Genomic DNA, 16,098 nt, shown 5'->3' on the forward strand with positions numbered 1-16,098 from the left:
TATATTTGTTATCTGGTGCCAGTCAGTAGTCATCCTGTTGTTTCCAAGATGTCTGGGTGCTCTCCTTGTCCTGTTGATATGGTGATTTTCTTTAAAGTCATCGTTAAACAAAGAGCACTGGGGGATGATGTCTCTTCAGGCGCTTCCTCGGGTAGGCCATCACTTGTTCTCTGGTTTGTTCTCGTGCAGGATGTTCTTGCAGTGTGTATGACAAAATATGCATCTATACACCTATATACAGAGTGTGCGTTCCTGGGAAGGTTCGTCTATAGGATAAGTGATGTAAACTTATCAGAGATCTTCCCCAAGTTAAGTAGAAGGACTCCCAAAAAGAACTATGATAGCTGAGATCATGAAATAAAAATAATATTATCCAATTCTAATGCAGAAACAACATTTGATTCCCACAGATGCCCGCCTTTTACTTCTACATTTGTGTCTCTTGGAGAGCCAGCTGTTAAGTTTGTGAGATTGGCACGTTGACATCCTGAGGTCCTTAGGGCTGATGGCTTTACTTTTTATTCACTTGCTGTTGGTCAGAGGGAGTTACAGATGCAGTCTGACTGTCTGGGCTGTAAGAGGAGAACTAAGTGGAAAGCCCACAAATCTCTCCAGTCAACTGCTTCAAGTTTCAAACCTCATCTGTACTCATATAGCTGGAGCACTGCTGCAGCCAAGCAGAGATGCTTTGAAAAGCTGCTTTTAATGTGTTTGCAGGTAAGTGCTAAGTTGCATGTACTGGTTCAGGTCTTTCCTAGGATGAACTTCCTGTTTTTGGCACATTAATGTGCTAAATTCAGACTGCCAACAGAAGGGAATGGAATTAGGATAAACATGCTGTAGTGTACCAGTGTAGAGCTTCTCCAATTCAAATGGCAGGTTTTGGGTTGTTTTGCTTTTAATAAAGATGTTAGAAATCCAGTGGGTCTAACTGAAGGCAGTATTTCAAAGCATTTGATTGATGTTACTTGGGATGTTAATGTAAAACCAGGGAATGGGTGCTGGAAGTGCTGGTTAGCATATAAATAAAATATTCTGGCTGCTTGCTGACCTGCAGCATTTTTCTGGAGCTGCATGCAGCTTTCATTCTGTCTCTGTGATATTGCTGGGAACAGAGAAATAAGCTACTGCTTGTGGTAGCTGTTTGCTGTGCTATAGAAAAGCAATGTACTATTTAGCAAAAGGGAAAAAAAAAAAGCATTTTTTGCTATGGTAGCAGCAAAGGAAAGAATAAATTGGTTTTGAATTGTTTGCATTAAAAAAAAAAAAAAGAATTGTAGTGGCATGTTTAGAGCTGTGGCAGATACTTCTGTGTTCTCACTGGCTTTCTTGTATTCAGGAGAAGAGCCATGTTAGGATTTGGTGGATTTTCTGTAATTCAGGCTCCCCATGCTCTGCATACAGCGCCTCCAGTGAAGCAGAACTGAGGCTTGGCTGAAGATTTTTCAGTGAGGACTTGTTTGGCTGGGCCTGAAATAGAAGAACCGCGCCATGGCCTGTTTGCCTATGCAGCTTCGCACAGAAGCCAGGAGGGGACAAACCTTTTGACATCAGCATCTTCTCAGTTTGCATTTGGCTGCAAGCGATGCAGGTTTTGCAGCAAATCAAGGAGAAGACCTGAATTATTCTTGCAGTGCAGCACTGCCTTGTTGCATGTCATTGCTGTCCTGAAGTTGCTGAGATGTTTTGAACTGGAGATGAGACCCAGCCCCTGCCTGCAAACCATTCAGGAGCTGGGAGGCTCTCTCAATGTGCTGTCGCACAGTTGGAAGGGTGGTAGGTTTTTTTTTTCCTTTTTTATTGGCAGGGAGCAGGTGAAATAAAACAAGATTAAACAGCTTGGGCAGATTGAATGGCTTGCATGAAGGAGAAGAAAGATCGAGTGTTGCTTTTGCTATAAGGAGGAGCCCTGTGCAATGCTGTCCATCCAGGGTTCCCACAGAGAGAAGATGGATGCTCTTGAAGGTCTGCCTGGGCTAGAAACCATCTCTCGTTCAAAACAAGACTGACAAGGAAGGCTGGAGGGCTTGCCAGAGACTTGATATGCAAGCTGTCCTATCCTGGGAGTGGCTGCTCTGCCCTTTCTGCACACTCCTGTGCAATCTGTGGCTCAGCTGCTGTTTCCAGGTTGTAGAAAATGTTGGTTTGGATACCCGCATTGGGAACTGAAAGATGTCAGTGGTAGATTTGTTCTCCTCCGTTGCTGTTGTGTGACAGTGCAGTACTTAAAGCTGACTTTGGTGCCTATGCTTCCATGGTAGCTTAGCGCCTGAGCTGCAGGCCATGAGGCCTCCCCTCGACCTCTGGGCTGAGCAAACCCAGGGTCCTCAGCCATATGTGTTCTTCAATATGCTTAAATGCCTTTAGGTTAGAGCTGCTTATTCTCCAACTCGCATTTTCCAAGTAAGCCCCTAAGACCCATGTACCTTCCTGGTGAAGTGGTGATAAGTGTGCTGCTGCTGCTTTCTCCTGAGCACTCAAAAAGCGCCGTGTGAAGGGCGTTTATTTCTTGAAATAGCTTTTCTGCAGGGCAAAAGCAGTTTAATTTAGGTAAATTACTCACTAGGTATTTAGCAGATAATTTTACTGTGTCTGTACTGCAGTCCGTTGTCTCCGATTTATCCGTGGAAGCAAAGCTGTTTGTTGATGGATTGAGGCTTTGTCCTGGTTGCATTTTAAGTAGACATCTCCCTGGTGATGAGGTGTAAATGTCACATTACCTATTAGCATTTGGCAGAGGGCACCAGAGCAAAGGAAAGGATGCTCATTCAGTCTTCTATGGAGAAAAAGAGGAAATTAAAATCATCCCTTTGCACTGATGGAGTTACTCGGTGTGTTCTTCAGCAGTTTCCTGATTCCAGCTCACATGTGGGTCTTGTAACCCAGGTGTGGGAGAACCCCAGTTTTGATGTCTTCTTGTTGTGCCTGCAGGGGTTCAGAGCTGGCTCTGGTGCTGTTCTGCACCACTGGTTTTTCTGTAGGGCTGAAATCTGGGCCTGTGTGAAGGTCCCCAGTGTGGGCAGGCACTGTGCTGGTGTCACTGCCTGTGCCCTTGGGGCCTCTGCATCCTGCTGCTCCTGTTGCTGTCTGTGGGTGGAGATGGGTCACCAAAGCTTTGGTTCCCTTGGTGTTCCTCTGTTCTGTACCTTTTCCATCATCAGGCATTTTCTGTTTCCATTTTCCCCAATACTTCAGGAACCTGGACTCGAGGTATGGAAAGCCTTTGGCTTTTTTCAAGTCTTCATTGTCAGGTTTTCCATGGAAAGTGTTACAATCCTTTGGGTGTTTCACTGTGTGCTTACTGCAGCCAGAGTTGCTCCTCACGTCTTACAATGTTTGGTTCCCCTTTTGGAGATGGCTGTTTCTTCACCTTGTCAGAAAAGGTGCATCCTCCTGGATGGCAGATGCCTACACAGTTCCCAGGCAAGAGGAGATGGGCAGGTGCTTAGGGGAGGCAGTAGTGTGGTGGGTGCTGACTTTGGAAATGTAAGATAGCCCGTTCCCAGAGACCGTACCAAAAAGTTCAAGGGAGGGCTGGGAGGAGATTTTCTCCTTTTGCTCAGTGTAGGGGTGCAAAAACTGTTGAGATCTGAAGTGTTTTGGCTGTACGCTCATTTCTTGGAAAAAATATTTTTCAAAAGAGCTCCCCATGCCCTCTGTGTGGTTGTTGCAAGTAGCTGACAGTGTTCAAACCTTTCTGGCACTGCTATGGAGAAAGTTCAGCATGTCGCCTCCTGAACAGCCCAGTGGGAAATAATAATTTCAGACCTGCTGGAAGAATTGATCTCTGCCTTTGGCTGCTGGCAAGAGCTGCTGATAGCAGTGCTGATTGTTCACTGATGTGCAGCGTGGTTCCTGCTCAGGACTCAGCTGGAGAGCAAAGGAGTCCTGTTGCCTGAAGGGTGTGAATACATTTTAGTTCTGGACTGCATGCAATCACAATTGAATCATAATTGTTTCTGCCCATAGCACGTCAATTAAGCAAACCATGGCAAGTGCAGCGTTGTGCATGCACGCCACACGCATTTCTGTATGTACCATCTGAGATGGTAAAGAGTATTTTGAGAAAAGTTGCTTTACTTCTTCTCTGTGATCTGTTGATTCCATGTATGTTTTTCTTAAAGCAGCTTACTCCTCTCAATCTGAATACTCTGGAGAAAAGAGAAGTATTGGGAAACTGGACTCACAGAGAGTAAAAGCCACAGAGCAGAAATCTTATCATGTTTTATAACTTAGAAGGATTTCCTTTCCAGGTCATTGGGAAGTACGAGCCCTTCTAGCTGAGCAAGGCAGGACTCTGCTCCAGTCTGCACAGATGCTGTGTAACATTAGCAGTTGAGTATTAGGCAGTCTCATTACAAATAGTTCTTCAAAATACTTGAAGTCTTAACTGGAAAAAAAGCAACAAACCATGCTGATAGTGCTTAAAGTGGTGCACACAGCCAGGCTTCTGTTTGCAGACAGATGTGTGATGTGCTTTTCTAGAGATGTTGTAATCTGTAAAATCAGCAGAAAAAATCTCTGTTACAGTGTGTTGTAGAGGGAAGTTTCTGTTCCGTGTCTCTAGGCTGACTTATCAGCTGATGGTTTGGTGGTTTCTGCTTCTCTCAACCAGCTGAGGCTCCGTAAACTCCTTCAAGTTTCTTTTGTTTAAAGAATAAGTGAATTGGTTTTTGAATTCACCAAGCACACGGATCGTTATGATGACTGCTTTGTAAATTCCTGCTGCACTCAGGCCTTTCTTTTCTCCTTCTCTTCCACAGGCGGCATGGGTTCTGGTTCCGATTGCGGAGGCTGATCATCTGGCTGCTGGGAGTGTACATAGCCATTCCATTCCTAGTAAAACTTTGCCCTGCTATTCAGGCGAAGCTGGTCTTCCTAAACTTTGGTAAGTGGCTCAGTCTTTTGAAGAGAGGTGAAGGGTGAAAGCAAGGAGTGTCTTCATTTCTCATTTTTCTGCTCTGACTTCCCACTCTGCAAGCTTACGGCTTGTGAAAGATGTGAGCCTTTGCAGACTGTAAGTTCTCTGGACTATGAGTTGGAGAGCATTCTCTGTGGCCTTAGCGGTCTCCAGTCGTGCAGTGGGTCTGGAGAGCAAACTTGACTCCTAGAGAAGCTCAGGTAACCACAGGATGGAAAATGATGGGAGAATTACTGAATGAAGGATGCTTCTTTGCAATCTAAATTTTTGTTTTAAAACTTGCGTGTGATTTGTAATGAAGCTTGAAAAACTTCCTCCTCTGATCACAAAAACTCTGGGTGGGAGGATCAAGTACAGAGATCATGGAATGCCTTGGGTTGGAAGGGATTTTAAAGCTCAATCATCCCCAACCCCTGCCGTGGGCTGGCTGCCCCCCACCAGCTCAGGCTGCCCAGGACCCATCCAACCTGGCCTTGCACCTCCAGGCATGGGGCACCACAGCTCTCTGGGCAGCACTGCCAGGGCCTCACTGCCTTCTAAGTAAGAAATTTCCTCCTAACATCTTAATCAAAACCTCCCCTTTTAGTTTAAAGCCATTCCCTCTTGTTCTGTCATTATGTATATCTACATAAAAAGCTGGTTTGCCTCCTGTAAATATGTTGCTTTTATGTATTGACATATTGCTTTTATATTGCTTTTGTTATTTTGGTTGCATTCTCTCTATGTTCTACCACCTTGGTCCGTGGTTGCTATGAAGACATGGCAATTATGTGCTGTTCATTGGAGAGTAAGCTAGCAAGCTGCATATCCTCCTCCAAGGCTCAGGAGAGTGACACTGTTTGCCTTACTCTTACATGACAACAGCAGTGTGGGGTCTGCCATTATAATGCATTATCCAGAGAGGTGGTGGCTGTGTGACCTATTGGAGACAACTTCCTTCAGCAGTAGGTTGGACTCAGTGATCTCTTGAGGCCCCTTTCATCCCCTGCAGTTCCGTGATTTTTACAATCCTCTATCTTTTTTTATTATGGAGGAGGAAACCACACGCCATCCTGAAACACATTACCCATTAACTTTGGGATACACCCTTTGTTGCAGGTCAGGTTGTTCCATCAGTAAATTCCATTGCTGCAAACAATAAAAACTTTGCCAAGTCAACAAGTCACTGCACTGATAGAGCAGGAGTGGCTGTTGTGCCTGGAGATTGGCAGAGCAGACTGGGCAGTGGTGGTTCAGAGGAGCTGCATCTCCCCCACCTCTTAGTTTTACTCTGCTCCCTATTTGTTTCTTTTGCACGTGTCATCTTTCATCTTTGTGTTTTAGCTGCAACTGTAATTCAGCTCATCCTTACACACAAAAAGAACAAGGGCTTTTTGGCACATTTGTTGAGTGTGTGTCACTCTCCTCATACCCCAACACAAGTGCCTTGGTAAAGCTGTTCCATAAGGAAATGAAGGTAAAAGTTAAAACGTTTCATATTCTGTTTTTCCCCCTTTTTTTAAATATTTTTATTTCTTTTTTCAGTGAGGGTCCCGTATTTCATTGACTTGAAAAGACCACAAGATCAGGGTTTAAACCACACCTGTAATTATTACCTTCAGCCAGAGGAGGATGTGACCATTGGAGTCTGGTAAGGAAACGTGTTTTGTGCAGTATGTGTTGTGCAGCTGTAGTCTTTCTTTTGTTCTCAGTACTGCACATCCAGTATTTTTGCTGTGCATGTGACAGCCACTGACTGCTCTGATTTGTGGGTGTTTGTGCTTTTCTTTGCCAAGTGACTGAGTTCATGTCCAGAAGTATGCAAATCTCTGGGGCTTGGTTGAACTCGGATCAGTAATGCATGAAACAGAATTGGACAATGTGTGCTTGCAGGGGAATTTCACAATTTGGAATCATGAAGGGATCACAAATGCTCTGCATTATTACCAAGATTGTGCCTCCATATCACACCAGCCATAAGGATATAGAAGCCTTGTCATTCAACTGTTGCTCATAGTTTGTTTTGCAAAATAAATGTGGGAGAAGATAGGATCAAAGTGTTCAGAAAAGGAGGAATAATATTTTGTGTATAAAACATATGTAAAGTTTGGAGAGTGGGTGAGGAAGGAATGTGCTGCTTGCTCTCAGCAGAGTAGCTGATAGTGTCAGTGCTTTCCTTACAGAAGATTTTCTGGTCCCAGGCAAGGGCAGTTGGTATTAGTTGCTGGTGAACCACGGTCACTCAGATGACAGGTTCTTGGTCTGAAATGGTCTGCTCTCAGTTCTTGTCACACTATTTGGCCAACTCAGGCCAGTTTTCATGTCTGTTCCTCATTATCACTTTCTTTTGTGTTTCAACATCAGCAATTTTGAAGCTATGGAAAAATCCCTGCTAGCTTTGAGCAAACAGTGCCTGCAGTTTGAATGTGTATCCAAGAGCATTGAGCACCTGAGGGGAAAAAAGTCCAGATGCTGTTCAGGTGCGAAGAGAAAGGTGCCATTACTTAATACAGCCAGTGTCATTAGAGCTGCAGACTGTAGCATTTAGAGGTTTTAGTTGTGTGCAGATCCTCTGTACGTGTCTGCTAATGCAGTGAGGGCTCTCATTGCTTGAGACTGGCTCACCCATTGTGAGCAGGTCAGTGGTACCCTGCTGCATGAAATGGTTCCTTCCCTTTAGCTGAGTTATGCTGAAAGACGTTTTCAGCAGTTGGTTTAGTTTCCAAGGCAGGCTAATTAAGTAATGGCCTGTCTCTTCACTTCAACAATTACAATTCCACCTGATAACGTGCTGAATAATTTTAGATTGCAACCTTGAGATTTTGGTTTTCCTTTATGAATATACTGTATTTCTTTACCAGAACAGGACTTCCAGCTTCTGGTGGCAATTTAGTGTCTGTGTGACTTGTCCTGATGCTTATCAAGTAGATTTTCAGTAAAGTTTGGAGCCTTGCTTTAGTGTTCCTGTAAGGTGTTTTGTTCAGCACATTTCTGAAACAGAGTCTTCAGCCTGCTTTCATTGTAAGCTCTCAGAATTCCTAGGGCAGAATGCTGGATCCTGCAGCTGTTGGGGCTTTTTCTTCCTCAAAACCTCCATCTGGCTGCCCACACACAAGTAAATTTTGTAGTGTCTTATGTGCTGGTTTGCCCTCTGAATGTTTTTATGTCTGGGAGGAAGGTGTGGTGGATAGTTAGATCTTCCTAGGAGAAAAGGGAGTACTGCAGTTACTGTGACAGCTGTAAGCCGACCCCCCTTGTCAGTGGTTTGGGCTTGTGGACATGCACTCACCTTCAGTGCTTATATTCCAAAATAATCACCCACTTTGGATGTTTGCCTTTTATTTGGTTTGTTGTTTCTCTTTCAATTCCACCGGTGTTGAATTCTTTCTAACAGGCTGCCCATTGATATTCTCTATGGAACAGCTGTGAGTTAAATTCCTGGCTCTTCTGGATGGTGGCTTTTCCAGCTAAAATGTTACACCTTCAGGAACCTGGTGCTGTAAACAAAACACATGATTTTCTCAGCAAACCTTGAACACCTCTTTGTCCTCCACTCGCCTTACTCAGCTGTGCCTCTTGCTCATGGAATGTTCTTTCCAAAGTCAGCTGACTTTGGTGATTGTTCTGCATATCTACTGGCCTGGCTGTGAATCTTGTTTATGATGTATTTAGTCTGTTAATTGAAGTAATGAAATGCCATAAAAGCTGAGGGGCTGAGATTCTTTCTCTGGAACGGCAGGATGTGCAGTAAATGTACTTTGAATTTGGTGGCTTGCACAGCCTCGAGTTTTGAAAGCAGCACAGATGGAGATGAAAATGCAGAAATAACCCCAGTGATGATCCTGTTACAGTTTGTTTGAAAGATACTTTTAGAAGTGTTTAACGTGTTTTTGGCTGAGTGTGACAGTTGTATGGAAAACGTGTGAGCAGTGCAACTCTGCATGAATGAAACCATCAGAAGAGCTGGTGGTTGAGTTGCAGAGACTGATTAGCAATAGGGGATGTATTTTTTTCCTTCTGGATGCAGGCATACGGTCCCTGCAGCCTTATGGAAGAATGCCAGAGGGAAGGACCAGCTGTGGTTTGAAGATGCTTTGGGTTCCAGCCATCCTGTGATCCTTTACTTGCACGGCAATGCGGGAACAAGGTGAGACACAAAACAGCAGTGACTTCTTGTGGGTGGTGCCTCCCTGCCTTGTCACAGCATCAACACATGATCTAAAAACAGCTCAGTGCTTTTCTTTTAAAAGGAAGCCTCTCCTATTCATCAAACCTGAAAACAGACTTATTGCATTATCAGAGATAGGTGATACTGTAGTTATTTTGTATCTCGTGTCTGCCAGAAGCCAGGAGGCTGTGACATGTAGTAGATCAAGCAGGGAGCAATACTTACTGTCACTCTAATAGTTTCTTAATTGAGGTATGAGATAGAATTGAGATAGAATGATAGAATAGAATGAAATAGAATTGAGATAGAATATGAGATAGATATTTCTGTATATGTGCTTTAAGTGCATTAAATAAGCTTTCCAGTTCCTTTCTTGAGCTTATTGTAATGCATTTTGAGGAAGGAAAATCAGGTGGAAAGAGGAAGGCAAAGTGCTGGTCTTGTTTCATTGTTGCATACATAGAGGATATTGGTCTGGAACGTGTTTAGAATTTGCAGTTTTATAGTTGACCACAAGTATCAGCCATGGTCAGGTTCTCTATCCTATGTTTCTTGGTGCTAAAAGCACAGTAGGAAACTTGCTGGATGATTCTTAGCACCATGCTTTTCCTGCCCCATATCTGTATGATGGAGAGCTTCAGTTCAGTTATTAGTACACAACTATCTGCTTTATTAACACACAGTTTTCAAAGAGTGTGGGCCCCTTTTGGAGTTCTGAGTGCGTGTTCTTGTGTTGATGTGTGCTTGTAGATGCTCTGCAAAGGGGAAGCATTACAGAAATACAATTCTGCTTTAACTGTGGTGGTTGTGAAGACTTGCTGGCCCTTACATTGCAGGAACTTTGTCCTCCTTCCCCTAAAATCTTAGGTCAGCAGCAATCCTTCCTCGTGTAAGGCAAAGTATGGAAATTGCATGCTGTGAGTGGGAAATGCGTGTGCAGATGGGACTTTAGCAACTGACCTTGTCTCCTTGTGCTGATGTATTAAAAGTTTAATCAAATTGTTGCCTCATTTTTCAAATTCTGCTTAGCTTGTTTCCTTGTGTGGAAGCAAATGATACTAATGGAAGCTGTTCTGCAGCGTAATGGTGGTAATTTAGGACCAGTATCTCTGTTATGTATGTGCCTATTGATTAGATTTACTTCTTGGCTCCCCCAGGTGTTAGTGAGATAAAGTGCTGAGCTATGGACTGGTTCTCTATTTCACATTTAGCTTTACTGTGTGCTGGAGGAAGCTGGAGTTGTATCAGCTTTGCCATTCCTGCTTTAATACATATCACTCTTGCAAAATGGCTGCTTTATTGATGCAGGCTGCATTAACCATAAGTAAAAGGGCACTGCCTCTGCTTTCTGCTTTGGCTGAGTGCTCTGGAGCTGAGGCAGAGTTGTTTGGTTTACCTGATGCCCTTAAAGAAATGCCTGCATTGCACTTTGAGGAAGGTGTGGGTGTGCACGTGTGGGTGGCTTCTCAGGCAAATACCTCAATACCTCTTCCTCAGAGTGGTTTGGTTCAAGCTGGCCTACAAGCAACCCCTTGCATTTTGCCCTGTTTCTGCTGTGCTGGGTATTTTGTAGCACAGTTGGAGCTGACATCTTGTAGCTGGCAAGTGTGTGTGTTCTCAAGGGAGTTCTGGAAAGTGGCATTTTGACACTTTGATTCAGAGCCTGCACTGACCAAACCCCTCACAGCAGGGATGTTTTGGACTGGTCATATGAGTGCAGGTGCAAATCTGCTCTTCCAACACTACTAGACCAATGTTTGTAGATGTATTTTAGTGCACCTAAAGGCACATTCAGTCTCCTTTCCTTTTTAGCATCTAGATTTCAATTTACAAAAAAACCTAAATGCATTAAAGCTGATTCTTCCCATGAACTTGCTCCCAATGTTCAGCTCTGGTTTCTCTCTTGCACCTGTCCTTTCTGTCACTGTGCTTGGAGCCAGGTGAGAAGATCCAAGGCCCAGCTTGCTTGATGTGGTGAGGTCTGCTGAGATCAGGGCGTACTGCTGGGTCAAGGCCAGGGGCAGGTTGGAGGGTTGAGAAGTTCATCTTTCTGTGCCATCAGAAGAGATTTAAAGGGAGAAGGCTAAGTCCTGCATAGCTCAAGAAAGCCTTGGTGTCTTCTGGAAGGCCTTTACAAAGCAGTTATAGTGCTTCTTCTGCTGATTGTGTCTAGCTGAAGTCCTGAGACAATGGGAAAAATCTGTCTCTGGAAGCCTAAATGCTGACTTCTTTCTTTTTTGAATTCTTCTACATGAATCGCTTTTGCCAGAGGAGGGGATCACCGTGTGGAGCTTTATAAGGTAAGTGGCTGCACGTTGTCCAGGTGATTGTGTGAGCACAGTGAGACCTGCACAGGCATGGAGGCTGCTCACTGCAGCCCACTGCCAACAGGCAGATAGCCGAGGGCTCCCAGTCTCTGGACATGAAGTGCACAAGGGGTCTGTAAGCACTGAGCGCTCTTCTCCACGTTAAAGATACTTCGGAGATCTTTTACCTGCTGCTACCTGTCAGCTCCTACCCAGCTTTGCCTATAATACTTTCACAACACAATTTACAGGAAAAATAAAAGCTTTGTTTAATCACAGCCGTGATTTGATTGACTGTAGCAGTATTCTGACTTCAGGTACCGTGTAAGAGCATTCTTATATGTTAGCAGTCTCTGTATGCCCACCATTATGCTGCCACATCTCTCCAAATGAAGGGAAGGTGCACAAGGTTTGAGGCCGGCTCGTGTTCCTCACGCTCTTCAAACCTTTCAAGGTGGCTTTTGGTCTTGTAAATGCTGTGAAATGTTGGGCTGAGCCAACATAAACTTCCCTGTTGGTTGGGCTCTGGGAGCTCGAGCTTGCCCAGTCACACAGCCACTTGTTGCAATGAAGTGTTTTTCAGATTGCCAGTGCACACGTTTTGCTTATGAGTTGTCAATCAGAGGCCACTTCAGCCCGCGTTTCCCCTTTTCCCATGGCACAGTTCATCTGTGTTACCATCTCAAGTGTTGCCTAGCACAGTGTTGCCTTGTGAGAACAGGGAACTTCAGTTGCTTTTTGCTTAATGACTTCTGCGGTCATTTTCTCTCACACAATGCCTTGGTCTGATACAAAGTGTTTCTGAAAGCTGTAACTATTTTTGCTAGTTTATTTGGAAAGGATTGAGTTTATGTTCTCCAGATGAATGTAGCTCTCATTTCTTTCTCTTTAATTGGCATCAGCATTGGCATTTGTGAAGATTTATTGCAGTGCATCTCCTTATGCAAGATCCCTTGCAGTAAACTCTTTTTAATTTGGGTCGCTTGGAAAATGCCATTCAGCCTCATGGAAACAGGTGATGTTTCTTCTAAGATAAAAGTGCCCGGAGGATGGCACACGATGACAGCTGAGAAGGCTGTCATGTAGGTGATCTGCTTGGTTGTTTGCCTGGGAATCAGCCTGTGCTGCTAAGCACAAGTTAGCAGGGTTGAATAGCATAAACGAAGCAGCTGGACTGTTGCACAGCAAAACCTGGCAGTTGTTGCAGAGGAAACAGTCTGAGCATGCTTGTAGATCTTAAAGGCAGAGCTGCTACAGGGGGACCTACATCTCAGAAAGCCTGGTGTGAGCTTCAGCAGACCAATGGAGTAAAGCCACGAACTATCGCTGTTTCAAAGTCCTGTGCCTGCCACATCACAAAGCCAAAGTAACCCCTCTGCCTTATTGGGCTGATGGCGTTGTAAATTAGATCCCTGTATCCCTGCATCCTTGGCCTGAGGCAGGGGCATGGCTGCTGTGACTGTTTCTGTGATGAGTTTGTGTTTCTGTTCCTTCCAGGTCCTCAGCTCCCTTGGGTACCACGTGGTCACATTTGATTATCGAGGTATGTGGGCACCTGTTACTATATGAAACACTTCTGGCCATCTCTTTCTTAAGCAGCAAAGTAGTTGCTGCTTATTTATTTGTTTTAATCTCATAGGAACTCATTTTATAAAGGCTTACTGCCAGCTAATTAGGTGTGGTTACTGTGTGTCTTTTTTCTCCAGGGATATACAGAGAGCTTCCAGAAATGCACAGCTTTGAGTTCTTCCCTCACCCCCCCACCCCCTTTTTTTTTTTCCTCCTGAGAAGATCTGCCAGAAACAATTCATCTTTTCTATTCCTGTTGTATCAGAGGGTCCCCAGTCTGTAACCATTGTGAGAAGAGGCAGTGATCTCATTCCCTGCTTGGCATGTGAAACCTCTGTGTGCATTACACAGAAAATGAGTGCAACTGGATTGCTGGGCAGCAGCTTTGGCGGAGCCTCAGGCCCTGCTTCCTGATGTCCAGCTTGGGACTCTGGCTCCTGTCTGTCCTTGTGCACAGGGCTCTTTGATTTGGAGAGCAGAGGAGCTCTCTAAAGAGCAATAAAATGCACAAGAATTAAAGCATACTCAAGATTGCAGTAAAAAAAACCTGTTTTTCCTCCACAAATGCTGATACCTTTGATAAAAGACCTATTTAATATTCTGTATGCTGTCGCAGAGACCCCAAATTCGTTTTTGCAAAGCTGAGGTGTGTGGTAGCTCACTGCTCAGCATCTTCAGCAGAACCTGTGACCATTTTGCATCTCTGTGCCACCAGCAGTCAAGCATCTGCTGCTGTTTGCCTTCTTAGTGTCGAGACCATGGCAGCACTACTGAGTGGTAAAGAAATTTCCCCATCACAGTTTTATCAAGACATCTGAGAGAGGTGTATTGGGAGCTTGCCCTGTTTTTCCATCCTCCTGGCAGCTGCTTATTAGGTATCAAAAGGGATGTGGCACGTTTTCTGCTCAGCAGAGGATTTGTAGATGTGCTGTAACAGGGACAGAGCCAAGGCTATCAGGAGAGTGGAAAATTGCTGCAGGGCATTGATTGAACAGCATGGACAAGCTGACGTTGCAGCAGCTTTGTGAAACATGCCTGTGTTTAGATCATAAGGATCCAGTTCTTTGCCAGAGATTGCACTTCCAAGTTGGTTATGTGCAAAGGTAGCTAAAGTTTGGGAGCTGGGTTATACTGATGGGGAGCTGCAAGAACACAGTGTGGCACTGTCTGAGATCCAGCTCTTGATTTTGTTATTGACCAAGCTGTTAAAAACTGCATGGCAGCCAGCAGTTACAGCAATTACTTTCTTTCAGTGACTGCTGATCAGTCAGGGCTTTTAACCCAAATTGTAGAGGAGCACAGTGAGCTAAGCAGAATCTGTCCGTGTCGCACACCTTTGCAGGTGGGCTGTGTGGGAAGAGCTGGCTGGCTTTGTGGTGCCATTCATGCCTTTCTGAACAGGGACACCTTGTGTTTCAGGCTGGGGTGATTCAGTAGGCAGCCCGTCGGAGAGGGGAATGACCTACGATGCCCTTCATGTCTTTGACTGGATAAAAGCAAGAAGTGGAGACAACCCTGTCTATATATGGGGGCACTCCTTGGGCACAGGGTAAGCATCTAATCGCAGTGGGACTTAGCATCTTCTGAAAAACAGTAACACTGACCTTGGCTGAAGGTGCTGTTTGCCATAATCCCTAGGCTGGCTTGGCTTGGAGTCTGAGGCGTAATTGCTGCAGAGGAGCTTCCTCTGTTCACTCTGCAGAGTGAGAAGGGCTACAGCAAATGACTGTGCAGGAATTGATCTTGAACTTTCATTGCCCAGAGGGAGTCTGGAAAGCAGACACTTAGATAAGATTCTGTTTGATTATGGGGAAAGAGAGTGGGACAGCACTGATCTCTTCCTGTGGTAAACCTCTGTTTGCATTTGTCTTTCAAAGCAAAACACTTATTTGACATTCTGAAAGACCAGCACGTGTGCATGCTACTTTCTCTTACAACATGTTCTCTCCTATCCTATTACAAACGTACTGTTTGTAATCAATGCTTGTGTAGATGCCTGCATGGTTACACTGCTGCCCATCTGCAATTTACATGGTTGTGCCTGGCATAGGGAAGTATGAACAGTGAGAAGTCTGCAATCAAAATGCCTCTCCATGCATGTTAAGCTGCCTTTCCTGCTTCCTCAGTTTCCCCTGCTGATCATCCTCTGGAGGCTGATGATGTTCAATAGGAACCATGGACTGTTGACCCCTTGATTTTGTGAGGAGCAGGAGGCAAACACGAGAGTTACTTTAGGCTGTGTCCAGATGAAATCATTTGAGGCTGCTTTGGAAATATCTCCATCCCACAGGGTTGCATGGAGGAGACCTTGCAGCTTTGACTCAGCTGTAACTCACTGCAGTGTCACCTGGGGAGCTACTTCATACACCTCTGCCCACATTGCTGCCTCCCCCTCTTCCCTGCACGTCCCATACAGTCTGTAGGTCAGAGCCTGGTGCTTTGCAAAGGGTCTGTGCCAGATTAACACTCACTGTTCTTCTTTCCAGGGTCGCAACAAACCTCGTGAGGCGCCTTTGTGAGAGAGGTAAATCTGGTGGGCTCTTCACCCGGCCCAGGTGCTGCCCATGGCGCAGGCCTTGGCTGCTGCACTTCAGCACGTTGCCTTTGGCTTTTCAGAAACACCCCCTGAAGCCCTGATCCTGGAATCTCCATTCACCAACATACGGGAGGAGGCACGAAGTCATCCCTTTTCTGTGGCAAGTACACAGTGCTTCTCAGAACAGTGGTGTGTAATTGTGTGCCTAGAAGTTAGCCTTCCAAAGTGACGTAGCTGACTGCTCGCTCCGTGGGGCAGCAGGAATGGTTGCTCCTGGCACTTGTAAAGGCTTGTGCTTAAGGCAGCTCCTAAGAAGACCAGTGCAATAAGCACCACCAGTCATCTGTGGAGTCTGGTAGAAGAAAATAAATTGGGATCAGAGAGAGCAGTAAATGCAGGGAGAGGGAGAATCAGCTTTACCTTCAGCAGCGGACAGCCCCCCCTGTGCTGAATGTTCTCTGATGTGAGAGGACAGTCTGTGGGCTGTGAGCAAAGCGATGGCAATGCTGGGCTTCCCTGGCCACAGCCCTTGCAGTGCAGCCCCTTTAACTTGCCCAGACCCCCATGTGAGCTCAGCTTGATGTGGCCATCTCTCCCACGCAGCCTGGCTGCAAGCAGG

At 45.2% G+C, this 16,098-nt stretch overlaps 1 protein-coding gene across 1 annotated transcript in view; it reads left to right on the plus strand.

Annotated features, from left to right (window-relative positions):
• Nucleotides 1–16,098, plus strand: part of ABHD12 (abhydrolase domain containing 12, lysophospholipase) — a 32,395-nt gene that overhangs the window by 12,177 nt on the left and 4,120 nt on the right. The window contains exons 2-9 of the mRNA XM_042862262.1: nt 4,764–4,888; nt 6,446–6,551; nt 8,928–9,047; nt 11,338–11,368; nt 12,872–12,917; nt 14,363–14,492; nt 15,430–15,467; nt 15,560–15,639. Of these exons, the coding sequence (XP_042718196.1) occupies nt 4,764–4,888; nt 6,446–6,551; nt 8,928–9,047; nt 11,338–11,368; nt 12,872–12,917; nt 14,363–14,492; nt 15,430–15,467; nt 15,560–15,639 (676 nt within the window). The remainder of the gene's footprint in view (nt 1–4,763; nt 4,889–6,445; nt 6,552–8,927; nt 9,048–11,337; nt 11,369–12,871; nt 12,918–14,362; nt 14,493–15,429; nt 15,468–15,559; nt 15,640–16,098) is intronic.

Source organism: Lagopus leucura, unplaced genomic scaffold (assembly GCF_019238085.1).
Source record: "Lagopus leucura isolate 7727_CA_CO unplaced genomic scaffold, USGS_WTPT01 Super-Scaffold_73, whole genome shotgun sequence".
In the NCBI taxonomy this organism is placed as follows: domain Eukaryota; kingdom Metazoa; phylum Chordata; class Aves; order Galliformes; family Phasianidae; genus Lagopus; species Lagopus leucura.